This window comes from Spermophilus citellus (genome assembly GCF_964194105.1).
Source record: "Spermophilus citellus genome assembly, chromosome: 16".
Taxonomy (NCBI): domain Eukaryota; kingdom Metazoa; phylum Chordata; class Mammalia; order Rodentia; family Sciuridae; genus Spermophilus; species Spermophilus citellus.
In genome coordinates this window covers 37,836,977-37,864,496 of record NC_138196.1, presented here as the reverse complement: position 1 = coordinate 37,864,496, position 27,520 = coordinate 37,836,977, and the positions used below count along the sequence as shown (strand labels likewise).

The window sequence follows — 27,520 nt, the reverse complement described above, 5'->3', positions numbered from 1 at the left end:
CTTCCTCCCCTGCCTTATAAACACAGTCCCGCCCGGTTTGGCTCCCGCACAGCCCTGTCCACTGGGCATCCTCCACCACGGAGAAATCCACCCACCCAGTCCACTGACCCCACCCACTGCCCTGAACCTTAAAGGAGGCTGGAGCTGTTCATCGAGATTGGAGCTGAGATCCTGCAAGAGCCCAGAGCCAAAAAAGAAGGCCCGTGAAGGAGAAAAGTCACAAGACGTGGCGGTAAGTTGAACTGCTGTGCCCAGCTCCTCCTCTTCTGTCTCTCTGAAGTCTTTCAGGCAAACTGAGCCAGTGAAGGCATGCTTCATTGAAGGGGCTGATTTCTAATTCAGGCATAAAGAGAATCACATCAAAGGGAAATCTTCTTTCTGCATCTGCAATTGCTCGAGAAAGGCTGGAGTGATTTGGAGGGAGGTGGGGGGTCACAGGAAGGGAGAGAATAGGCAAGATACATTTCTTGCAGAAATGTCTGCTTGCACAGTAAAGGAGAAAATGGAAAGAATTACATAGAAAATCTTAGAATAGACAATGAGCCGACCACATGAGTAATGGGCAGTAAAAGTAAAATCAGCTGCACTCAGAACACGTGGCTGGGAGAGCTGGGAGGGCTGGGGAATGTCCAGAAGTGTTGTCTGTCTGGCTGCCTCCCTCCCTCAAGGAGCCCATGAATAAACTGAGGTTGGGTTGCAGCAGACTCCTGAGCATGATTATTAGGTGAGAAGTGCTGGGAAAGAGAAGCAGATGACTTCTAGGGATCTCTGACGTTTTCACTTGGGAGTTAGGGTAGAAAAAATGCCTTTGATCTCCTCTCTCCCATCACCCTGCTATAATCTCCACCAGTTTTGTCCCCCAGCTTTTTTCCAAGTATGCATTAATCAAATGTGCAGTCCTCTTAAAGGACCTTTCAATTACAGAGGGGGAAAATAACAATATTTTTTATTCCTAACACTCTCTTCAGGAAGCATAGTAAGTCTCTTTAGGTTCTTCCTATTATTATCTTTATTTTCTTAACCTCAAAGCTGAGGGAGGAAGGGTGGGAAGGAGGGAAGTGGGAAGATATGCTGAGCTCCCAAGTAACTAAAGGCAAACTCAAACACAAAGAAGTGTCGTAGCAATGACTTACTTGGTGGCCAATATGGAATAATATAGAGATCTCCTGCAGTTGATTGATGACAGGAGCCAGTCGGGGAGTGGGATATGTGTGTGCAATCCTGTGAAGAAATCCTGCAAATACGACTCTAAGTGGAATTTCCTGAAAGGTGACTTCCTAGCAATTTTGTGTGGGGGCAGGAAGGCTCAAACTGGGATCTAAACCCTGGCTTGTCCAGAATCAATATATGCTGACAGGCAGGAGTGCGGGGTACATTCCTCCTGCCAGGATGAAGGAGTCAGACTGCAGGCACCAGCGGGGGCGCCGTAAATATTGAAACATAAATAGCTCCATCCTACCCATCAATTTATTCTGCCTAAAATGTTCTCAGAGACGCCAGCCTTGAGACTCTGAATCTTGTCAGGATCGATGATAGCTGCCCCTTTCCCCAAAGGGCTCAGTCTCTGCCCAGACTTCCCAGAACCATCTCAATTTATTTTGTGATGCCACCTATCATATTCTCCCAGTGTCTGCACTGTTCTCTGCTGTTTCATCAAGGGCCCAGGAGAGTTCATCAGCCAGGGAGGAGCTTAGGAATAGCCATGACCCTGCGGTTCATCTGAAAGCTTATTAAGACAGGGCTCTGGCCTTTGTTTTCCCAGGGCCTAAAGAGTTGACAAGCAGAGCTGGAAAACCAGTGAATTTCCCACTCTTAGAATAGGCAACCCAGGCACACTTTTATACTTTAATTTGAAGTGATCATAGCCATCTATCAATTTTGGGGGTGAGTGAGTAGGAGGATCACAGCACAACTGGGAAAGTTTCCTGTTCAGAGGAGGCCTGTTATTCGTCTGCCAACAGGAATTTTTTCAGTCATGGGGTTTTATAGCAGCTTACAGAGGTCTTGGCTGGATTCATCAATTTGGAAGGACTAATGCTAGTTTTAGGACTTTTGAAGCTTCTAGAGTGTGTGTAGGTTATTTTCATTTTGACAGCTGAGGTAACAACCTGGGTCATAGGCAAGAGCAGCAGACTTAACTCCATTCAAAATACAAAATCAGCATGCTTTTCTGGAATACTGAGTATCTGGTAGTGAGGAAGATTTTGAGTCTTTTGTGAAATTATTCAGTTGTCATTTGATTATTTGGCACTGCACATCTTCAGTCTTAGAATAAAATTTTTCTGGGGGTGATTTTCGGCTCTGTTTTGATAAGATGATTAAGATAGGCAATGGGGTACTGGAATATTCTGTTCATTCCATCTTTGGGACATTTGTTTTGTATATTCAGGAGAAAAGTTCTGTCCACAGTTTCAGACTATAAGCCTCAGCCTAATCAAGCAGCTCACAAAACTCATGTAGCAGGTCTCAAACAAAACCTGGTGTTTTAGTCAGCTTTTTGCTTCTGTGACTAAAAGACCTGACAAAAAACAATTTTCAGCAGGAAAAGTTTATCTGAGAGCTAATGGTTTCATGGCTCTCAATCCATAGACAGCCAGCTCCATCCCTCTGGGCTCAGGTGAGGCTGAACACCATGGCAGAAGAGTGTAGTGGAGGGAAGAGGCTCACTTGATGATCATAAAGCAGAGAGACTAAGCTTAGCTCACCAAATATATACCTCAAATATATACCTAATGACCCACCTCTTCCAGCCACATCCTACCTTTCAGTTACTACTCAGTTAATCCCTGATAGGGATTAATTCACTGATTGGGTTAAGGCTCTCATAACCCAATCATTTCACCTCTGAATGTTCTTATATTGTTTGACATATGAGCTTTTGGGGTATACCTTGCATCCAAACCATAACATTCCACCCCTGGCCCCCCAAAACTCATGACCAACTCACCATGCAAAATACATTTATTCTATTTCCAAGAGTCCTCCTAGTCTCAACAGTTCAAGATTGCCCAGAATTTCAAGTCCAAAGTCTCCTCTGAGACTCAGGGCAAGCTCACATTGTGAGCTCTTGTAAAAATCAAAAGCAATTTACAAGTATTCAATATATAGAGGTACAGAATAAACATTTCCATTCAGAAAAATAGGGACCAAAGCAAGACTGAAATATAGCTAGGCAAACAAGTCCTGTGGCTCCATGTCCAGCATCTGGAGCATATAGCATGATGTTCTCTCCAAAGGGCCTGTGTAGCTCTGCCTCTCTGGCCTTGTTGGTGGCAGCGCAAGTGGCCTTTCTGTTAACTTGTCTCAGCTTTCCTTGGCAGACCATGGTACTGGCATTTCTTAATTTTGGGGTTTTCCACTGTAGCTTCAGCTTCCCCCTCACATATATATATATATATTCATTGCCCTCTTAGGGGCTGCCCACAGGGATCCTTCCTGAGGGCACTTTGCCTGGCCTCCCAGACCTTCCTTTGAAATCTTGGTGGAAGCCTTCAGGACTTTATTACTCCAGCATCCTGCAATCCTGCAAAATCAGCACCATATGGTTGATGCCAAGGTCTATCACCATCTTGAGCAGTAACCAAGTCTCCAGGGACCCTGGCTGTAGGAGCCTCTGAGTGCCTGGGTAGCTAGGGCCCCTTGTGCAAGAAGTGTGCCCACTGGTCTCTTCTCAAAGGAAGTTTTATTTTCACTCCCTTGATCCTGAAATGGGTATGGTCTTGTCAACTCCTTGAGATGCCTTCAAGCCATCTTTCTTTTTGTCTCTGGACAAAATCTTTAGAGTTTCTTTTGTGGCAATTGAATCTTCCTTAGCCCTCATTTTACTCCCACCCTTCAAGTCCAAGGTTTTTCAGATCTTTCTGCTCTGCTTTCTGTGCCTAATTATAACAATAAAATTGTCTAAAAGCCACCAGCAATATCCAGGCCACTGCCTGAATGCCATATTGCTAGAAATTTCTTCTACCAGATTAAGATCCTTGTGGGCACACTTAAGAGAGAGCAATGAGTATATTTGTGAGGGGGAAGCTAAAGCTACAGTGGAAAACCCCAAGATTAAGAAATGCCAGTAACCATGGAACATCTGCCATTGCTTTTAAAATTAGCCTCACAGAAGGTATCAGGACGTGGGCAAAATGCAGACAATTTCGCAGCCAGACCATAACACAAATGGCCTCTAGTCCAATTTCCAATAAAATCCTCCTTCTCTGAACTCTCTTGAACCCTGAATTCTTTATCCACTGTCCTGTTGACATTCTGGACTTCTGAGCTCCCATCAGAATTACCCATTAATCTCCATTTACAGCAATCTAAAGCATTCCCAGTTTGTACTACTAAGTATCTCAAAATTCCTCCCACCAATTCTAAAATGTTTCAAAGCTTATGAACCACATGGGCAGGTTAGTCACAGCAATGAACTCCCTTCTTGGTAACAATTTCTGTTTTAGTTAGTCTTTTCACTGCTGTAACTAAAAGACCTGATAAAGACAATTTTAAGCAGGAAAAGTTTATCTGAGGGTTAATGGTTTCAGAGGTCTCAGTCCATAGACCGCCAGCTCCATCCCTCTGGGGTCAGGTGAGGCTGAACACCATGGCAGAAGAGTGTGGTAGAGGGAAGAGGCTCACAAAATGATCAGAAAGCAGAGAAACTAAGCTCAGATCACCAAATATATACCCCAAAGGCACACCTTCAATGACCTACCTCTTCCAGCCACACTCTACCCACCTTCAGTTACTACTCAGTTAATTCCTGATAGGGATTAATTCACTGATTGGGTTAAGGCTCTCATAACCCAATCATTTCACTTCTGAATATTCTTGCATTGTTTCACACATGAGCTTTGGGCGACACCTCTCATCCAAACTGGTAAGAGTGAGGAGGACTTAGATTTATAGAAAATCAGCTCTAGGGGGAGTTTAAAGATAATCCACCCTGATCCAACCCCAATCAAGCCACATGGTCTTCTGATACCAGTTCCTACCTGAGAAACAGACTTCAGTAGAAGGGTACAGAAGGAAAAATAAACTCAATTTTTGATTACCCAAAATAGCTCCAGGGTCGGAAGGGAAAATGAAACCAGTGCTGGGCACACAGCATGAATTTCACAAACATATCTGAAGGGACAGCTCAGGAGAACTCTGTCTCTGATCATGATTGCCCAGGGAATGCTAGCCTGCTGCATGCCTCCTGCATGGTTGGAGCTCTATAGACATTTGATAGTGAATATATATTGTGAGTAAATCATCACCTGTGAATGCCAGGAAAGTGGAATCTTATCTGAGCTAGGGCTTGAGGTCTCAGTGTATGGTGAGGGGTCCCATAGGCACTGGGTAGATGGGACCCTGGGAGGTTCTTAGGCCCCTTTGTTCCAGCTCTTTAATAAGCAGTTTGATGTCAGCTGGGTTTCATGAAGGCTGAAGATAGAGGGCTGAGTGAGGAAGCTGAGTCCAGTAACCCAGTGCACGTAATCTAAAAGAAAGTCTACCAGTCAACTCCATCTCCTCTGGCTATTCACATTGTGTTATGCTCACAGCAAAGAGAAACTTGTTTTATTCTGCCCAGTTGTAGCAAGAGCCAGTCTATACCACAAGGGCTGTAAAGAGAAAGAAGTGTGTGTGTGTGTGTGTGTGTGTGTGTGTGTGTGTGTGTGTGTGTGTTTCTGGGAAGCTCCAGTGTCCTTATTTTTCCTCACAAAATACACCTGGCTTTCAGACATCCATACCCTCTACATCAGGCAGGAATTATCAATAGAGACACCTGATATCTCATATGTCTCAGTTGCTAATTCTGACTTCCTTCAAAAGTCCACAGAGTCCCTGGCATGTGTGATGTAAATGGGCTTGGGAAAGACAAATAAAAAAACAGATTAAAAATAAGATGTAAGACACCACCCTGTCTGTATTCAGGAAATAATGGTTGCCATTCAAACCTTTCTGTGACCATAAAAACAAAGCATGAAATTTTTTTTTCAATTGTAGAGAATTCAATCACAGATTATCAAGAGGTATCCAGATGAGTTAGGAAACAGGATTTGATATTAACACTTGAACACATTGAGGACCCTAGAGCTTGGTATCTCTTCTACGTCTCTAGTTTCAAGCAGTTGTTCCAGGAAGACCCTGTTGATATTGGTGCTCCTATTGCTGAAGGGAGTATAGCTCATGATATTAAATACAGCTAACACCTGTGCATAAGGCATTGAGCAGGGCCTTCACCTGCTGCTTCTCTAGTTATCAGAATAATTAAGCAAAATGAAAAATGAGGAGCCTATTGGAAAGACCCAGGAAACAGGCTCAGAGGGCCTGTAAGTGGTAGTTGGGGTTCCAGGTTGAAGGTCTAGAGTCCTTCTCCATACCTGATAACATGCTGCTCTAATATCAACTTTGAACTCGTTAAGAATGTCACAAGATGGCAGTATAACTTAGCAGGAGAGCATTTGCCTAGCATGATCAAGATCCTGTGTTCAAATCCCTAGAACCACCAAAAAGAAAAAAGAAAAAAAATTTACAAGTGAGGGGGAGGAGTGTGGCTCAGTGGTAAAGCACATGGTTAGCATCCAAAAAACCCTGAGTTTGACTCCTTGCACCAAAAAGAAAGACTGTCACAAGCGAGTATCATGGAGACAAGTGAAAAGTGTCAGGTTTGGGCTAGAGAAACTCAGTATCCTGGGTTTGAAAGTCGATGCCGCCTCTTACAAGGCTTGTCATCTTAGGGTAAGTCCCTTATGCTTTCTTTGAAGTTCAGTTCTCTTATTGGTAGAAATGAGTTAAAATTGCCTTAAGTGATTTAGTAGATATAAAGGAGTTTTGTAAACTCAAATACCTGCTAAGCATTAATCCACACATATTTCTCAAACACTATAATGTTAGTTTCACAAAATGCCAGTAAAATTTGGATAAATTGATTTAATGATACAATGAAAGCTTCTGGTCATTATTTTCTGATTCAAGTCTGATAAAATACGGAGATAGATGGAAGAACCACATTACTGAATCTCTAATTACCGTGTAGTGCCATTTGCTTTAAGAAGTAGAAGGAACCTGAGAAAGCACCTTCATCGCTTACTTAACAACACATTCTTTTTGCTTATCATTGAATTTCAGGGTTTGTTTAGATTCGGGGGTTAATATTTTATTGCACTAATTGAGTTAGCTCTTGCCAGTTGAACTGTGTCTTTATTACTTTTTTTTTTTTTTTTTTTTTTTTAAAGATAGAGTGAGAGAGGAGAGAGAGAGAGAGAGAGAGAGAGAGAGAGAGAATTTTTAATTTTTATTTTTCGGTTCTCGGCGGACACAACATCTTTGTTGGTATGTGGTGCTGAGGATCGAACCCGGGCCGCACGCATGCCAGACGAGCGCGCTACCGCTTGAGCCACCTCCCCATACTTTTTTTTTTTTTTTTTTTAAATATGTGTGGTACTGGGGATTGAACCCAGGCCCTTGTGCATGCAGGGCAAGCACTCTATAAGCTGAGCTATATCCCTGGCCCACAAGAAAGTATTGCTTTTGCTTTTATCATGGGAAGAGGCAAGGAGAGACATCTCTTTTCCTAGACTCACAATTTATACTTTCTTAGCTCCTGCAAATAACCATATTACCTGGCTGAAGGTAAAAGTGGAGGAGATAACACCCAAAGTAATGGGTATAGATTTTTCTGAGGTTAATTTCATGTAGCTTAGGCATAGGACATACCTATATTTTGAAGATGCTTTGGAGAGTTCTGACCATTTCTTTTCTAATTTGTTGGCACCTGTTCTGAACTGTAGTGGTTGGAGTGGGTGAAGAGTGTGTGTTGTTTCAAAACTAGGAATCATTTTAGGGCACTGGTATTCTTGAAGACTGACTCCCTCTCTCTCACTCAGATTTCCAGAGAAAACTTTTGCAAGGCAATAATAACATAAGGCCCTCCTTTACCAACGAAAAAATAGACCAAATATTGTACATGTTGCAAAACTTGATAACAGTATCCACTCATTTTTATGTTACCTAGCTATTTCCATCCTCCTTCAGCTTGCTCACATTTCTGCCTTCTCTTGATGGCAAGAGTACAAACTAGAAATCCTCCAGTTCAATATCATCTCAGGAAATTGCAATGTTTCCACCTAGACTTTGACTGACTGGTTGACTGCTGTTGTATAGTTCCTTTATTGCAAATCATTTTCCTATATAATTGCAGACAGCAGATTGAGTGTTTAAATAAAAGTACTTATCCCCATTTATAAGAGTTTCATTATTTACACAGCATGTGAACACTCACTTTCGATACAATGTAGAAACCACAGCTCTGGAGGAAGACTTAGAGCGTCCAGCTTGCTTGGTTTTATATTGCTAGGAGCACATTTTATGTTTCAAATTATAAAAGCTTCTTGGAGGGGCAGGACATTGACTTTAGTTAATGTGCAGTAATGTTCAATAATTTCTACCTTGTGTGAGTGAGTGTATCAGTTCCTTTCCTGAAAGATTTTTATGAAGAAGTAGGAGGAAAATAGAGGGGAGACAGGCAATGCAAAGTCACCGAGGACAACACTTAGCCTACTTCTTCTCAGGTCCCTCTGTTATCTAACTGCCATTTGACAGTGAGTAAGCTATGCTGTTAACATAGACCAAACATGTGTGTGCCTTTCCATAATGTCAGAATTTATTGAATAAAAATAAATTTGAGGATACACCACTTTCATCGATGGCAGTTCTTCGAATACTTGTAGGTCACCTGATAGTCATAGGCTGAGCAAGTTCTTTTATTCCAATCTTAATTTCTAATATCTACAACACTCATGTCACGTATCACACTTGACACAAAAATGTTTGTGTGTGTGTGTGTGTGTGTGTGTGTTATAGAAAGGATAAGAAAGGGTTAAGGCAGCCACAGGAGTTCACCAGTTAATAATTGATTGATTCTGGATTGGCCAAAGTCATTGAAATATATGGAGAGGACATCATACCCTGATCAAGTTACTCCATAAACCTGAGTTACTCTATTTTGTAACAGTAGTTTCTTTTTTTTTTTTTTTTTTTTTTTAAAGAGAGAGTGAAAAAGGGGGGGGGGAGAGAGAGAGAGAGAGAGAGAGAGAGAGAATTTTTTTTAATATTTATTTTTTAGTTCTCGGCGGACACAACATCTTTGTTGGTATGTGGTGCTGAGGATCGAACCCGGGCTGCACGCATGCCAGGCGAGCGCGCCACTGCTTGAGCCACATCCCCAGCCCAGTAGTTTCTTAATTTCTAGTATCTACAACACTCCTGTCACATATCACACTTGACACAAAAATGTGTGTGTGTGTGTGTGTGTGTGTGTGTGTTATAGAAAGGTTAAGAAAAGATTCAGGCAGCCACAGGAGTTCACATGTGCTTCTGATTAATTTGATAAGTCCACAGAAGTGATTTTTATTAGTATAAAAGAGAGCAAAGACAGAAAGCAGATAGAAAGCAGAGTCACTACAGGTGGTCAGATAAGATCAAGAACCAGTTGAAGGGAACAGAGCTGTCAAAGACCAGGAACTTATTCTAGGCCAAGGTCCAGACAGTAGTTTCAGAGTGTCAGCTCGGAGTGAGCCATGGGTACACGATCATCAAGGGCAGGAGAAACTGTACTCTGCTGAAGCCTGAGGCCAGAAATTCTAAAGTTTGTCACTGTGGTGATTTTCCTGGGCAAGCCTGGTGATCAGGAGTGACAAGGATGGGGTCAGGTGCCACTGTGTCCAGTCTCAGGTGTTCTTTCTTTTATGAGTCTTGAGTGAGGGGTAGCTTCATTTGGTGGTCTGGTGTGTTCCATAAGCTCATGGGCCAGGTTTTCCCAATGAGTTTGATAACACCAATGCATCCATGTGCTTCTGATTAATTTGATAAGTCCACAGATGCCACAGTCTGGCTGGGCACAAAATCACGAGCCACTGAAACAGGAACAAACTTTATTTTTGAAACTCCCGCCAATGCCCTGTATGTTCCCGGGAAATATGCCGACCCACACACGTGGCGTTCTCCCGGACACACAACCCAACAGGAAATCTCTCCTCCGGAATTCCCTCCTACTGCACTTTCCCAACCAATGGGAACTCTGGGAGTCCCGCTAGAGCTCCAAAGTAGCAGGCCAAGGTGGACAGCAGGGGTCTAATATCCATTTGAATGCAGATCTTAACATAATCATATCATCTCAATGGCTTGTTGGCGGCACCTTACAACCAAAAATGCCGTGCATCATTTTTACTTGGCTATGGCTCTCAGCATACAGAAGTGATTTTATTAGTATGATTAACTGATTTCTCAATTTGTGCTTTATAGTTGTGCCTGGCAGATAGTGGCTGTTTACTTGTACAAAGAAGGTATACAGTCATTCCACCTCAGCACTTAAATTCAAAATGGAGTAACTTATGAAAAACTACTGTTACAAAATAGAGTAACTCAGGTTTATGGAGTAACTCTGATCAGGGCAAGATGTCCTCTTCATATATTTCAATGACTTTGGCCAATCCAGAATCAATCAATTATTAACTAGTGCCCATTAATCGTTATTCTGCCATGTTACTACTGCACAAATGAATATGTTTCCGGCATTTCTCAAAATGGTACCCATCTTTGGACCTGGGAAACAGAACCTCTCCCAGGAGAATTAGCTTCTAGCCAGCTTTCCTGTCCCTGGTTACCAGACCATCATTCCCTTTCCCCTAGAGTGGTCATCATTTGCAAGTTACTCCAAGGGTCAAGTGAACAGTCACTGTTGCTGCAGCCAAGAAGATGGCATACAGCTTCCAGGCAGGAAGGTCAGAGTTGCTCTGGAGACACACATGCATGTGGGAAGCAGACAAGGCCAGTTGAATGCAGATGTGCCTGCTCACACATCAGTGAAATCCAGGCTGTGGTCTATTTGCTGCACCATGTGGCCCACATTTTCTAATTTACAGAGTGTTAACTTGCTTAACTCCTCCCACTAGAGAGGATGCCTCTTGCAAATGTGTAAAAATCAACTTTGTGTGTAGGTTAGGCCTGCTGGGTCTGGGGCTTTGCAACCTTGGAGACCACAGGCCTTACAGCCATTCTACCACTCTTCTCATGCAGTACTCAGGGATTCCAGATTGACTAAAGTCAGGCGTCCTCCTGGTTGACCAGTCTGCCTTCCTCCTTCCCTCTCTTTTTCTCCTTTCCTCCTTCCCTGCAGTCCTTCTTCCTGTTACCTGCTTGCTTGCTTTTTTTCCTTTTAAGTTCATTAATAATACTGGGAAACTCTTAAATACAGCGAAAGGAAAAGAACCAGAAAAAAATAACAATTTTCTTTGAATTTGTAAAACGAGTTTCTGAAAGACTTCTTAGACTTCTTCATCTTGTACCTTGGCCTCCCTAGCACTACTTGTGAATCTCCCTTTGGTGGGAGCAGAGTCATAGTCTGGCCTGGCCTAATCTGTTCCCATGGGTGCTGAGTAAGTCCACATTTCTGGTGTTCACTTTGTTCTTTGTTCAGGCACTGCCCCTCAGATCTCTACACCCACATCTGCACCAAAGGAGAAATAAGGACACATTTTTCTTCCCTCTCTCCTTTCTTCCTAGTCTTCAGACTGCACTTTTTTTCTGATGGCAGGATGACTAATTCCTTTGTCATCTTCTTATTCCATACAGCCCATCCAGCTGCTCTGATTGCCTTTGTGTAGTGTGAGGGAGCTGCTGTGTTGCTAATATGAGACATCTACACTGGGCCTGAGGCCAAGGAAGGCCAAAAGCAGCCAAAGAAGAAACAAGACTAATTTTCCCAAGAGCACAAGACACAAACATTCTCCTGTCCCCTTATGTTGATTCTCTAGTTGTTAAAGGGCTTAACATGATGCAGCTGTTGGAGTCTTCACACCCAGCCCGGTCATGCTTCTCCTCCCTACTTGGTATTCCCACCCACCCCCACTTGTCCAAGAAGAGAGCAGATCCCTTAAGGAAGGGCAGGGAGTGCAAATATGTTGTTACTTCACTTTTGGTTTTGTAAGTGTTCAACATCTAGAATTGGGTTCCATTTAGAAGGATCTTAAATTCTTGAAATAAAATAGTACCTTGGTTGGCAGGGAAAATAAATAGATAGATAGATAGATAGATAGATAGATAGATAGATAGATAGATGATAGATAGATAAATAGTCAGCCAATCCCTTGGGACTTAGTTGAATGAGTGAATTGAAATGGCTGGTTAGTTTGATCTGCAAGATATAGAAAAGAGGTTTCTTCTGTTGGTGGTTCATTTACTCAGTCATATAATTCTGGACTTCATTTAGGATTCTTTAAAAAGTTCTGAGTGTGTAGAGCTCTCCCTATCCTCTAAGCTAGTGTAGCATCATAAAAGATAGGACAACCCATAGAGGACCATCAGGAAGAAAGAAGGGGAATCAGTTTAGGAAGATCTGTTTTCCAAAGCCTATAAGTAATGGGGTAAAAATTAAGAAACAAAATTTAAGTGAAATTTTGGGAAAAGATTGAGAAAGTGGAAATTCAAGGAAAAGAAAAGCTGAGAAAGATAATCTTGAAAAATTCAAGATTTCACCCTGCACTCTGTTTAGGATGACCTCAACTGCATGGTTCCTTTCTTCTGGAACTGTCTGAAACCAATGGATTAGTAGCTCAGCTGAGCCCTCTGAATAAGAAAAGGGCCTCCAGAGTGCTCAGTCCACCTTGCCTAGGAGGCTTTGGGTGTGCCAAAGGAGAACAAAGCCCAGAGAGAGCCCTTCTGTTCCCTCACATTGGGGAATGGGCAGAGGAGGGGAAGCCAGAGACAAGATTCCTTGGGAGCCTACATTTTTCTCCTTGGAACCACTGTTGCTCAGCTCCTCCTGCCAGGCTTTCTCACCCTCTCCAGCAGCTCTGTGCTCCCTCCTCTGCCTGTCCCCAGCAGCCCAGGGAGAATCAGTCAGGCGTGAAGAGTCTCCCACCTTATCCTCCCTCTCTATTTTCATCCTGACCCTGTAGGGAACTTGGCCATGTGAGGAGGCTGGATGGCACTTTCAGAGAGGAGTTCTTTTCAAAGAAAGAAAGAGCCAGAGCCACAGCCAGGCAAAATGTAAATCCCAGAAGGCTCTGAATTAATAGACCTTGGGGTCCTGAGGAAGGGGGGAAGGGTGGGAAGAAAAGTTGTTGTGACTGAAGGGAAATGAGTCAGGGGAACAAAGGTCGGTTTTAATTCTTGTGGATAAAGGAGAGGGCTTGCCAGACCACAAAATAACACCCCGACCAACTAACCTACTTTCAGTCACTAAGGGAAAGAAAGATCAGTGGGGAAAGGCAAATGGAAACTGGGAATTGGGGGTTCAGGAAGATCTGAGTCTAATGACCATAAACCAGATGCCTCTTCTATTTTTGCAAATCTGCATTTTGCCAGATCTGTCATAGTCTATAAAAAAGAAGAAAGACATTCCAATGGAGCAGTGAGGCATAGAGGGAGCCTTCTTTTTGGTGAGCTAGACCATGGAACATGGAAGCAGCTCTGTCCATTTTAAGTGTAAGAGCAGAGGCAATCTGAGATGGGTAGACTGGCTCTGAGATGTGTCAGCAATAAAATCCCTACATATTCCTCTGGAAAAATCAGAGAGGAAGGCTGGGGATATAGCTGAATTGTTAGTGCTTTCCCAGCATTGTTTAAGACCCTGAGAGACCCTGAGTTTAATCCTTAGCACCAGAAAAAAAAAAAAAAAAAAAACTCAGAGAGGACATTACTGTGGCTTCATTTAGTCAACCCCAAGTCAGGAATTCCCCTCCAGGAAACCAAGTAAGGCACTATAGTCTCCTGGAGTCCACTGGCTACCAAGAAGTGCCAGAGATAGTTTTGCCCTTCAACCCTTGGAAATCTCTGGGCAAGATCATCTTCCAGCCACTGAAGTGTCTATCAAAGATGAATGGATAAATGAAATATAGTATATCCAACAATGGAACATCATTTGGCCTTAAAAAGAAAGAAAATTCTGACAGATGCTACAATATGGATAAACCTTTGTGATGTGTGCAAAGTAGTCAGATTCAGAGAGAGAGAGAGAGAGACAGAGAGAGAGACAGAGAGAGAGAGAGAGTAATCATCTTCAGGACACTTGTCCATGGGAGCTGTAGCTCGAGGAAGAATCCAGCTATAATACTCAGGTTCTTGAACTTTACTGTACTTTGCCCTCCTGTATCACATGCTTAAGATCTTTTCCTCTTCTTTCAGAATTTATGGGACACTCTGAAGAAATGATGAATACAATGAAAAAAGGGCTTCTGTGTGTACTGCTGCTTTGTGAAGTAGTCTTCACTTTGCCCCGCCAGGTGAGTGTCCAATCCATCTCGGCATGCCCCTCCTGGAGGCTGCTATACTTGCAGATGCTCCTCAATACAATCAAGAGTCTGCATCCTCCCAAGGATTCCAGGGGTGAGAAAAATGCCCAAGAATAGGAAGGCTAAGGGACAAAATATCAGTAAAGCCACAGACATGCATGTGCCCTTTCTTTCTGGATCAGATACTTGGGATTTAAGTCTCTGAAGTGGAACCTAGGCATTTATTCCAACTTGAGCCAACAGTTCTTAATTTTGCTCCTCGGCCTCTGCCTGCCTTCTTTGGAGTTACATTAACGAATGTGTTTGAATTAATCCACAAAGTATTTATAGAAGACAACACAAGTTCTTTGAGCCATAGAATCAGGTAAATTGCCCTTATGCTGCTCATTACCTGATCAGGATGGAAGCTAAACACACACTCTTTGAAAATGATTGGCAACAAAAAAATAACAGTAATACTCTGCAGCAGGATCTCAAAGAACAGAGTGCCCCAGACAGCTACTTGGAGGACACAGGGAGCTATGACTCCACTGTTCAGTATTGTAACCACTAACTACATGGAGCTATTTATATTTAAAATTAAAATTAAATGAGATTGAAAATTCAGTTTATGAATCATGGTAGCCACATTTCAAGTTCTCCGTGGCTACAAGGGATCAGTGGCTACCATTTTGGACCACAGAAATAGGAAACATTTCCATTGTACATAAAGTTATTTTGGCTAGTATAAAAGGAGAGGAAGAATTAGACAAGGCAGCCAGAAATGGATATTCCACCTGGGCCAGTTACCCGAGGGAGAGCTTCTGAGTAGATGGCTTCTAATTGGCAGACTCATGTGTGGTCATCTCCCAGCTTGTGCTGATCTTTACCTACTCATGGTCTCTTTGCAGGAAATCTACACCCGATTCAGAAGAGGAGCCAGATCCTACAGAGGTGAGAAGGAGCTAAGGTGGAAGAGGGTCAGTGGAGATAGGAGGCAGGGTCAGGGCTTAGGGTAGTAGGACATTAGGGTACCTTAGACTTGCTGGGAGATTCACTTCTACCCATGACCTGCTTACTATGTTAAGGTGAATTTTTCAGGGGGATTCTAAAAGATGCTGCTAATTCATCCTTCACCCAATCTGCTGATGCCAGCCAGACAGGTTCTGAGAGGAACAGAGTCAGGATGTCAGGGGATCACAAAGCTGGTGAGAGCCTACCAGTTCAAATTCCTTGTTATACAGATGAGAGAACAGAGCCCTGGAGAGACTGAGTTTCTTGCCTAAGGCCACCTAAATGCTAACAGCAGAGCAAGGACAGCCATTGCTGTCCAGGTCCTCTGGGGTCTTTCCTGGGCTGTGAACCTTCCAGAGTCCACTCAGCACCTTTGTTAGCATCTCTGTGTTTCCGTTTCTTCCTGTTAATCAGATCAGAATAATAACCTGGGCTACTTCACAGAGGTAGTGAGGAAAGAATTTTTTTTCATAAGTCCACGTCTAGAGTTGACTCTAGAAAGCAGAGAAATGCTTCCATCAGGATTTCAAAAAATAAAAAATGCTAACAGCCTCTTGTCTTTGATTTGAAGAACTCTAGGCCCCACTTCAGGTTGAGTACTACCAACCTAGAGTCCTCATCTTTTCTCCTTCATGACCTGATTTTTTTCAATACTCCATTTTAAAGTGGAAGTCTCCTCAGGCCAAATCACACTTAACTCTTAATAATTTTGTTGTTGGATAGCAAAGCATTTCCTACAAGGATATTCTAGCCTTGACAGAATTTTGAAAGAAGCAAGAACATTATCTTCAGTGAGCATATGTTACTTCTTTAATTAACTAAAAATACAATAGGGATTTTGTTGCTTTTTTGTTTTTGTGGTGCTGGGGATGAAACTCGGTGCCTTGCACATGCTAGGCAAGTGCTCTACAACTGAGCTGTAGCCTCAGCCCCATGTTTTCTTTTTATTTTTTAAAGTTGGCATTCTGGTTTGAAAACAGAAAAAGATGAAAAGAAAACATTAGTGGGAGTACTTCAACTATTTTAATTATATCAAAAATACTAATGGAGCCAGGTGTGATGGAGTACACACATAATCCCAGCTACTCAGGAGGCTGATGCAGGAGGATCGCAAGTTTGAACGAGCCTAGGAAACTTAGTGAGACCCTGTCTTAAAATAAAATAAAAAGGGTTGGGAGTGTAGCTCATTGTTAGAGCTGCTTATCTAGCCTACCATGCTTGAGGCCCTTGGTTCAATCCCCAGAACCACACAGAAAGGAAGGTAGGGAGGGAAGGAAAAATTCATGGAAACAGCACTTTCCTGCGCAGCCTAAAATGCCAATTTTCTTTGTATTGGTCCAAAAGTGCAACATTTTCTGTGTGGTAGTACTCATATAGATCAAAAACGGTAGGCAATTATACAATATATTTTTTTGGTGAATTAAAATGAAAAATTGAATATTACTTAATAAGTGTATTTTGATAGATAAATTATTTCAAAAAAAGGACTCATCAGAGGAAAAACAATAACAGGAATGTTATCTTTAGTGACAAAATATTAGGTATTTGTATTTGTTTTCCACTTGTATTCCTAAGGAATTTACAATAGATTATAGTCATCCCTCTGATGGGCAATGATTTGTTCAAGTACCTCTCACAAGATACCAAAATCTACACATGCTCAAATACCTTATATAAAATGACATATTTGCACAGAACTTATGAATGTCTTTAAATATATACTTAAATAATCTCAGGATTCCCTATTATATGTAATAAAGCATTAATTATATACTCCATAACATTAATGTAAATACTTGTTATACAGTATTATTTAGGAAATAACAAGAAAGATCTGTACATGTTCAATACAGATACAAGCTTTGTATTTTCAACCCTCAGTGAGTGAATCAGTGGATGTAGAACCAGCAGTGAATCAGTGGATGTAGAACTATATGGGCTGATATTTCTCAGTAGGTCCACAGGTGATAAATCTTTTGTTGTTGTTGTTTTGTTTTATTTGAATCTTATTCTAAGAAGCCAGCCTGTCTTTTCTTATAGTGATGTGCAGGGATGAAAAAACACAGATGATTTACCAGCAACACGAGTCATGGCTGCGCCCCATGCTCAGAAACAACCAAGTGGAATACTGCTGGTGCAATAGCGGCAGGCCACAGTGCCACTCGGTGCCCATCAAAAGTAAGTATGGACTTCATGTTGAGGCTTCAATTCAGAGGTTCAATCTCATGGGCCCAAACCCTGTCTTTCATGGTTCCCAGCATGTTCAAATCTTCAAAAGGAGATTTTAGGCATGTTCTGTGTTAGGAAAAGTAAAGATACACAACAAAAAGGAGCTACACTATGTAGCAAATGCCTTCACTTACTGATCCTTAGTTTCCTCATATGTAAATTGGGAGAATACCAATATATACTTACTTTATGGTTGTGGGGTTTAGATTTTGCAAACCATGTAGAACAGCAGCTGGCATATAGGAACACTCTTGAATTTTTAATTCATGTTATTCTTGAAGCTGAGGTAATTAGGGGTTTCCTTGTTTACGCTTGACAGGTTGCAGTGAGCCGAGGTGCTTCAATGGGGGGACATGTTGGCAGGCTATATATTTCTCAGATTTTGTCTGCCAGTGCCCTGAAGGATTTGCTGGGAAACGCTGTGAAATAGGTGAGTGTGTGTGTATGTGTGTAAAAGAGAGAGGCCCAAAAATCCCAGTTCCCAAATGAACCAGGAAAGGAAAGGAAATGTGTGGTGGAAGGATGAAGGTAGAATCCAGTATCAGCTGAGGGTGGCTGAGGAAACCAAAGTGTTGGGTCCAATGGGCAGAGCCTTGAGTGTGAATCTGAGTCCAGCTCAGCCATCATCTGCTGGGTTACCTAGCTCCCAGCTTACTCTGGCAATTCCAGCAGTAGCCTGCCCCAGTGATGAAGGTGACTGCAGAAACCCATGTGAGAGTCCTTTGAACAAAGGGAGAGTCACATGTGAAGGGTCACATATCCTGCTCTCAATCAGATACCAGTGCCACATGCTACAAGGATCAGGGCATCACCTACAGGGGCACGTGGAGCACTGTGGAAAGCGGAGCTGAATGTGTCAACTGGAACAGCAGTGTGTTGGCCCTGAAGTCCTACAATGGGCGGAGACCAGATGCCATCAAGCTGGGCCTTGGGAATCACAACTACTGCAGGTGAGGCGGCCATCTTCCTCAGTAGGTTCTTCTCTGGTGAAAAGCACTATGGTTGGGGAAAAGAACCTGCTAGGCCCTAGTACTATCTATACAGAAATAGAAATAAATTGATTTTAGGGATTTGGCTCACAGCTCTGTGGGGGCTAGTGAGTCTGAAATCTATAGGCAACTCATCAGGCTGGAACCTTAAGAGTTGATGTTGTAGTCTTCTCATATTTTGTTCTTGAGGCCTTCAACGGATTGGATGAGGCCCACCCACAACATGTAGGATAAGGTACTTAAGATCAAGTGATTGCAAGTGCTAATGACATACCTTTGCAGCAGTGCCCGGATTAATATTTGATTAAATACCTGGGGACTTTAACCTAGCCATGTTGACACATTAAGACTAACAATTATTGCCCACCCCTTGTCAACTGACAACCATATGCATTTCCTTAAACTATACTTAATTTCCAAATAAAAACAATATTATTAAGTCATGTTTCTGCCTAACATAATACAACTATCCAGTATTCAACTATGCAAAAAATGCACTCACCCTTTCCCCAGAAGAGTATGCCAAGTCCTTGGGTATGAGAGGAAAGTTTTCACTTTTAACCTTCCCCGGTCCTCCCTGGATGATTTTTCAGGAACCCTGATCGAGACTCAAAGCCCTGGTGCTATGTCTTTAAGGCAGGGAAGTACACCTCAGAGTTCTGCAGCATACCAACCTGCTCCAAGGGTAAGTGACAGTCACCACACCTTCTGAGTGTCACTAGGGGAGAAACATCTGAAAGAATAGGGCTGATAGTCCCACAACTGAGGAGAGAAAAGAGTTGGGAGTTAGTGATGGCCACAGAGGGAAGAGTCCTGCCCAGACATTGCCTCCAGCTGTTTGACTATAAGTGGACTCCTTCTCCCCTCTGGCCATCAGTCTCCCCATCTACAGAGGAAAGAATGGGGATGAATCAGTAGTTTCTAGTCCTTTTTGAGTGAATAGAAATTCTCCCTTTTTGAATTCATGGTCTCTCTTTCTCAAAACTTTTAATATAAAATAATTCCCCAGAGAGGAAAAAAAACTGTTACAAAAAAAGGCACTATGAATTCAGTGGTGTTTTCAAAAATAATTATATTAGTAACCACAATAGTATGAAAGATACTTTTCTAAATATATACATGGAAAAACAATGAGCATTTGGTTCACAGGTCTACAGGTAATGCTGGTTTACCTGTGAATGTGAAAACTCCTTTTACAATAATTCTGAAGTTATCCTCTCTATCCCAAGGATTTTGTCTAAATTAATATTCACAAACATAAATGATCTTACAGATGCCTTCTAATTACAGTATTTATGTGAAGAGGTATACTTCATCAGTTTCAAATGGCGAGAAAAGAGGGTAGGGTGGGGCAAACTGATGAAAATGGGTAGCACTCTTGGGCTCATATGTTCTCTTCTAAGCCTAGCAAAGCCCTCAGAGAACTGGTGGACAAAGTAGAACCTAACATCACAACCCCCTGTTGAAGCACATTGGTTCAATGCAACCATCAGGTAGAAACAAGGAAATCCCTAATTACTTTCAAAGCAGCTCTAAGAATAATCACCACTAAGGGAACACAGCACTCTTTTTCACTAAACCTGAACAGACCCTCAGAATCAGCTTCCACACAGCAATCTAGGGAGATGACATCCAGTTGATGAAAGTGGTACATGAGATGAAATCTGTGTTAGTCAGTTCCATATAACTATAACAAATACCTGAGAAACTCAACTTATAAAGAAAAAGGTCCATTTTGGTTCACAGTTCGAGAGATTTCAGTCCATGATCTATTGGCCCTGTTGCTTTGGGCCTGTGGTGACACATGGTGGGAGCATGTGGTGGAACAAGACTGCTCGCTGCATGGCCAGGAAGTAAAAGAGAAAGAGACTGGGTTCTCCCAATTCCCTTTGAGGTCATGCCCTCAGTGACCTGAAGACCTCCCACCAGGCCCCACCTCTTAAGGATTTCACCACTTCCAACAGTGTCATGCTGCAGATCAAGCTTTTAACATATGGGCCCTTGGGAGACATTCCCAGTCCAAACTACAGTGAAACCCACTTGCCATTTCTACGTAAAAGGCCTTAAAGAAAAAATGAAAAGTTGGAGATACCACACTCTTCTCCATGCTAGACTGGCTCTCACCTCCACTTCAAACCCCAATTTGCCTGCCTCACCATTTAATTGGTTTTGTTTCAGCTTGGGATTTTTTTTGTTGTTGTTCCAGGAAAAAACGAGGACTGCTACTTTGGAAAAGGGTTAGCATACCGTGGCACCCAAAGCCTCACCACATCTGGTGCCTCCTGCCTTCCGTGGAATTCCATGATCCTGATAGGCAAGAGTTATACAGCGTGGAAGACCAACTCCCAGGCTCTCGGCCTGGGAAAACATAATTATTGCCGGTAAGTAGATCAGAACCCAAGGGATTCAGGTTTTGGCAGAGAAGAGTCAAGAGTGTGGGATGGGAGAAGAATTGATGCCAAAAGTTATAAGAAAGATCCAAAGTGTGGGAAGGAACTCTGGATATGATCTAGTCCAACCTATTCACTTGATAGAACAACGCTTATTTCTGAAACTCAAGGTATAACAGTTTTCCAACCCAAAACCCAAGTTAGCGGTCCTGTCCCCTCACCTAATTTAAGCCTCATTCATTCCGTTCTCAATGCACTTTTATTATAATACTTTTGTAAGAGTTTCTTCTCAAAACATCTCCCAGTTCCTTCCAACATCCCTGTGAGATTAGAATATTATATTACTGAGAGTAAAAAAATTAAAGGGAAAATTTTCCACTATCATTGGGCCTGCCACTTCGGCAAGTTGAACTTGAGATCTTCCTTTCCAGCTCAGTGTTTTTACCACTGATTTACCTCTTTCCACTCTTATGTGGCCTTTGATATAATTGAAAATGTGACTTAAAACCTTAAACTCCCTTATCATTCAGGAATCCAGATGGAGATGCCAAGCCCTGGTGCCATGTGCTGAAGGACCGCAAGTTGACGTGGGAATACTGTGACATGCCCCAGTGCTGTAAGGGCTGGCCCTCTACTACCTGCCTTTGCCTACTCTCACTTCCCCACTATTTCCTTTGCTTCCCTGAGTGTCCTCACAGCTGCTGGTTCAGACTTCTAGAAGGGCTAGGCCTTGGTGGGTAGGAGGCTTCTGTAACTGAAGCAATGGTCTTGGCAGGTGTGCACTTCCCATGCATGGGAGTGATGGGGAGGAACCAAAAGAAAGCAAAGACCACTCTGGTTTCTCTTAGAATTCAGTGGGCTCTAATTTTTCTCTCTGGATGCCTCTATTAATAGTGGTGTTGATAGTAGTGGTGAGTATAAGGAAGAAGAGAGGAGCTCACGTTTGAGACTCCTCAGAAAGTAAGGTGCTTCCGTTGTGCTCTCCCAACAGTGGTGTTGGGAGAGTCTTCCTCTTGGATGGAGTCTTCCTCTTCCCATTTACTGAGGAGGAAACACTCTCTCAGAAGTCCTATGGCCTGCCCTAATTCCCTGGGCTCCCAGTAGTAAAAATAGGGCTCGCTCCCATGTCCTCTGACTCTAAGGCTTATACTGTGAACTCTTCCACGTTACCCACAGAACCCATTTAACATGGGGAAACTGCATTAATGATAAGGGATGAGAGGCAGAGAAAATTCAAATTGGCACATGTTGCTAAGAAAATGAAACTTTATTTTGGAAATAGTCTGAGAATAGATTATAACTCAGCTCCTGTGAATACACAGTTGTACCAGAATGTTCTTCAAGTAATATAGAGTCTAACTAGGAAGGTAAGACATAAACTCTCAGTTAACTCATGACCAAGGGCATTTATGGTGGGTCCTCTGTCAGCCACAGAGCCTTGTCAGCTGGGGTGTTGACAAAAGCTCTGAGAGGTCAGCTTTCACTTACCTTGAAGAATGGCTATGGTTGAGTAAAGGAAAGAAATGGGTAGACAGTCCTCAGAAGGAAACTTACAATGCACTACTTCTTAAGCCAGGAAATGGATACAATTAGAAGGAATGAAGCATAGCAGAAACATCCCCAGTTTTGGAGTCAAACAGATATGGGTTCTAATCTAGATACCATTGTGAACTTGGGCCAAAATATTTTAGCCTCCCTGAAACTTAGGAAGGGATAAAGATAGTGTACACATAATGTTTAGCATGTTGGTAATGCACTCAACAGAGGAAAGTTGTGGTTCTTATCACTGTGGGAAAAGTTACATCACCCTCGAACCACCTTTCAAAGAGCAGTCAGCCTATAGCAGTCAGAGATCCAAGAGAAGAAACCTAGATGGGTGCTCCCGGGCCTTGCCCCAGCATCTCAGATCTGATCTCCCTTCTCTCTCCTTTCTTCTCCCAGCCACCTGTGGCCTGAGACAGTACAAGCAGCCTCAGTTTCGCATTAAAGGAGGACTTTTCGCAGACATCACCTCTCATCCTTGGCAGGCTGCCATATTTGCCAAGAACAGGAGGTCACCAGGAGAGAGGTTTTTGTGTGGGGGAGTGCTGATCAGTTCCTGCTGGGTCCTATCTGCTGCTCACTGCTTCCTGGAGAGGTAGGGGCTTAGAAAACCGATAGATTTTTCTACTAAGTTCTTAAAACCAGAATCAATGGAGTAAATTTTACAATAAAAATAGCATTCTAAAGCTGTTTTTCCATTAGGTTTCCTCCCCACCACCTTAAGGTGGTCTTGGGCAGAACATACCGGGTGGTCCCTGGTGAAGAGGAACAGAAATTTGAAGTAGAAAAATACATCGTCCATAAGGAATTTGATGATGACACTTATGACAATGATATTGGTAAGATGTTATTATTCTCTGCTACAGTTGACAGTCTGGAACACACAGCATACCCCCACACATGTACACCCACACGAATATGTTTACACACACATACACACACACTTCCTCCTTCCTAAGCCTGGCTCCCTCCTGCTAGTTCCTCCCCTAAAACTGGAAGCGGCTCTCTTTCACACAGGTCTTATTCTTTTCCTTTCAGCATTGCTGCAGCTGAAATCAGACTCATTACAGTGTGCCCAGGACAGCAACTCTGTCCGCACCGTCTGCCTCCCTGACGCCAACCTGCAGCTGGCTGACTGGACGGAATGTGAACTGTCTGGCTATGGCAAGCACGAGGCATGTAAGTGGAAGGAAGTCTTGGCCCCATCCTGTCTGTCTGCAGGACAGCAGGGGATGTGGTAGTTGAGCAGATGGAGGAAAAAGTGGTCAGTAAAGCAGCAGGGTCTAGCCCCAGTTCTGGTACTGCTGCTGACTATATGTGAGAGAGGCCCCTGCCTCCCTGACTGGTGAGACCCATCATCTGATTTCCCTACCTCACAGGGTCACTGTACAGGTGAGGGAAAGTCTGAATAGTGCAAATACTTTGAAGAACTTAAGATTCTAAGAAGGTGCTATGTAGGAAGTCAACAAAGGAGGTAGGTTCTCAGATGCTGGAGTTGTGTAGGCCTGATTTAAAATCTCAGATCTACATCTTGCTTAGCTTTAGGACCTTTGATGTCTTAGTCAGTTTTCCATTAATGTAGCAAATACTTGGAATAAGTCAACTTAAAAAGAGGAATGGTTTCTCCTGACTCATAATTTCAGAGGTTTTAGTCTATAGTCATGTGGCACATTGCCTGTGGTAAGTAGCACTTTGTGGTAGGACTCACAGCAGAGGCAGCTGCTTGCCTCACGGTGGCCAGGAAACAAAGGGAAAGGGGAGGCTGGGGTCCCAATATCCCCTTCTAGGTCTTGCGCCCAATGGCCTAACTTCCTCCACTAGGCCCTACCTCTTAAATGTTTTACCTCCCAACAGCACCACTGGCTGAGGACCAAGCCATGGGCCTTCTGGTGACAATCAAGATCTAATCTATAGCACTGGACATAATTTTTTGTTTTGTTTTGAGATGGGGTCTTACCAAATTGTCCAACCTGGCCTTGAACTCACAATAATCTTCCCTCCATCTTCCAGGTAGCTGGGATTACAGGTTTGTGCTACCATGTCTGGCTACTCCAAATCTGTTTCCTCATGCTAAAGTGGAGCTAGATCTAATTCTCTAGTTGGATTAAAAATATTAAATATTATTCAAGTTAATCTTGATGGTTCTCAACTGGAGTGATTCTGCCACCCAGGAAACATTTTGCAATGTTTGGAGTCATTTCAAGGTCTCAAGCTGAAGGTTGATATTGACAGTGAGTAGAAAGAGAGATGCTACTAAACATCCATAGCGCACAGGACAGTCCTCTCAGCAGATCTCATCCAAAATGTTAATAGGGTCACTATCAAGAAATCCTAGATCAAACCCTATAAAACTGCTGCTTTTGTAAGTCAAAATGATAAAATGTTAGTGATATTATAGAATTCAACCTAACATGTATTAATACTTGAGAGATGTTAATTATTGGAAAATTTGGCTTTCTCCTTCCAAAAGGCTTACAAATAAGTTTTCCTAGAATTACAAGACATTTCCTCCCTCTCTTTCAGCTTCTCCTTTCTATTCTGAACGGCTGAAGGAGGCTCATGTCAGATTGTACCCATCTAGCCGCTGTACATCACAACATATGTTTAATAAAACTGTCACAAACAACATGCTGTGTGCTGGAGATACTCGCAGTGGAGGGAACCAAGCAAACCTGCATGATGCTTGCCAGGTAAATATGAATATTGCTCCACTCTTGAGGCCCACCCAAGGACAAAAATGCTCCTTGGCCAACAAGTTCTTAACTAAGGGGGAAAGTTATAGCCAGAATGGAGTGGTTTCATCTCTGTGAGGCCCTAGGGATTCTAGATAGGGGCCTCCAGGAATAAAGCAATTGGGGAAAGATGAAAGTTACCTAAACTTAAGAAATCGAAAACTGTAGGAAATTTTCCCATGTTTTCACAGGAAACTCCACCTGGTACAGGATTTCCTGTAAGCCAAGGCAATTAATTGACTATTGAAGTGATAGGTAAAGCAATATAAGTAAGAAATCCTTAATTTCTATAGGTGCTAGAGAACCAGAATCTATTTTGTAGAAGGGCCAGGAGGAAAGGAAATAGGATGAATTGTGAGAAAGGAGTTTTAAAAACTCATATTCAGCCCTAATATTCTAGAATACAGGCTAATTTAGGTTCTGTGTTAGAATCCCTATCAGAATATTTATATTTCATGATTAACAAGATACTGGGGCATGGGGGACAGACAAACTGCTGGTATTAAGACTAAAATATAGCCAAGGAATTGTTATTGCTCAGACATTTCAGTTGTCTACAGTATACCATGCTCTCCATTAGGGGATGGAAGTTAGGACACAAAGAAGTCAAATGAGGCTCTTGTGTTGAAGACTTTGCAGACATTGTTCTTATAATCATAAAAGCAGTTCCCCGGGCCTGGTTTCTTGAGCATTTGGTCTCTTTCTGAATGGTTTCTTCAGAAAGCTCATATGTACCACCTAGTCACAGTCAAAACAAGGGTGTATACAAAGTGAAACTATGATCTATCTATATGCTTAAAGTTATGCTTAAAAAATATTATTTTGATCCAATATGACAATAATTAGTACTGAGTTTTACTAAATGCCATATTGTTCTCAGCTGCTTTTTGTGTATCCTCCCAATGAATTTCCATAACAACCTCATGAGTTACACAGCATCTTTTCTATTTTATAGTTAAGAAAACTAAAGGGGCTGGCGTTGTGGCTCAGTAGTAGAGTGCTTGCCTAGCATGCATGAGGCACTGGGTTCAATCCCCAGCACCACATAAAAATAAAAACAAATAAAATAAAGGTATTGTGTCCATCTACATTAAAAAATTAAAAAGAAAAAAAAAACCAAAGGACAGTTATCCTGAATCCACAAAGCTAGTAAGTGGTCAAGTTCAAACCAGGTGTTTTTGGAGGCTTGAAATGGCTAAGCAATTATCTTTGTCTGTCTGTGTCTGTATGTTTGTGTGTGTGGTGTGGTGCTGGGGATAGAGGCCAGGCCTTGAAAAGTGCTCCACCACTGAGCTACCATAATCCTGAGCAATTGTATCAATTCACTTTATCAGAATAGATACAACCTAATCATCTAGAGGATCAAGAAAATTGAGATAATTTGCCCTCTCTGAACTAAGTACTTTAAAGAATATATCATAATACTATAGTAATTCTAATTTTCTCCCAGAAATTGTGCCATGTTTGCAAACCTGTTCTGTCTTTTGCAGGGTGACTCAGGAGGCCCTTTGGTGTGTGTAAAGGACAAACATATGACTTTGGTTGGCATCATCAGTTGGGGTCTTGGTTGTGGGCAGAAGGACGTTCCAGGTATATACACCAAGGTCATGAATTACCTAGACTGGATTCAAGAAAATATGCGACTATGACCAAGAAAACTCAGCTCCTTAAAATCAAAGGAGATCCTGACTTCTTCCTCTTCAGAAGACATACTGTCAAGTCCATGTGCTTCTCTATGCCGATTTCTCCATGAGCCACCACATGGTAGTAGGGGAGAAGAATCAGTAGGAGAAGACAAAGTGTTTTAGTTGGGTACTTTACATTTTGGACATTTTACAGGAGTTAAAGGCTGATTTCAGAATGTATTCTGTCAGATAAGAAGACAGCTAAATAAATGCCAACCCCTCCTGGAATTCTGTCTAGAGCAGAAGAGATGTAGAACGAAAGTCCAGACTCCTAATCACTGGTTGTGAGAAAATCTGGAAATGGGAACACAAAGATAAAAGTATGTCTCAATAACAAACAATAACTAGATCCTGAAAGAGAAAAGTATTGCATTAGAAAAAGAATGTGTATTTATAGTCACAAGAGCCCAACAGGGCCTCCAAATAAGGGATGGGCTGGCTGGACAGATCATTTTTCCCAAAACGATCCTTTAAATCAAGTATTCTTCTGCCTTTCCACTCCACTTGGAAAATATTCCTTTTGTGTATAGTGTAAATCTTTTTTCTTCATAAACTTTTTAGTTAACTGAGAGATTTTCGTAATAGATGAGCTAGGATTTAGACTATTTATATCAATCCACTGTAATTTTCATGTTCTGTTGCCATAACCCTGTATTATACTGTCTTTAAATAATAAATTCAGATATATTTTTCACA

General features: G+C 42.3%; 1 protein-coding gene across 1 annotated transcript; it reads left to right on the top strand.

The window, feature by feature from the left end:
• Positions 1-13: 13 nt before the first annotated feature.
• On the top strand, positions 14-27,520 carry PLAT (plasminogen activator, tissue type). Its single transcript, XM_081269827.1, has 14 exons — positions 14-232; positions 14,158-14,255; positions 15,155-15,197; positions 17,298-17,435; positions 17,806-17,916; positions 18,262-18,436; positions 19,069-19,160; positions 20,682-20,856; positions 21,396-21,481; positions 22,807-23,002; positions 23,110-23,246; positions 23,446-23,586; positions 24,931-25,097; positions 26,630-27,520. Exons 2-14 carry the CDS (start codon positions 14,163-14,165, stop codon positions 26,786-26,788), a joined length of 1,713 nt encoding a protein of 570 aa, XP_081125953.1. The 5' UTR covers positions 14-232; positions 14,158-14,162; the 3' UTR covers positions 26,789-27,520.

Coding starts and splice junctions, on each gene's coding strand:
- PLAT (XM_081269827.1), top strand. CDS start 14,163: ATGGGACACTCTGAAGAAATGATGAATACAATGAAAAAAGGGCTTCTG. Junction 23,587..24,930: donor CTATGGCAAGCACGAGGCAT/GTAAGTGGAAGG, acceptor CCTCTCTTTCAG/CTTCTCCTTTCTATTCTGAA. Junction 25,098..26,629: donor ACCTGCATGATGCTTGCCAG/GTAAATATGAAT, acceptor TGTCTTTTGCAG/GGTGACTCAGGAGGCCCTTT.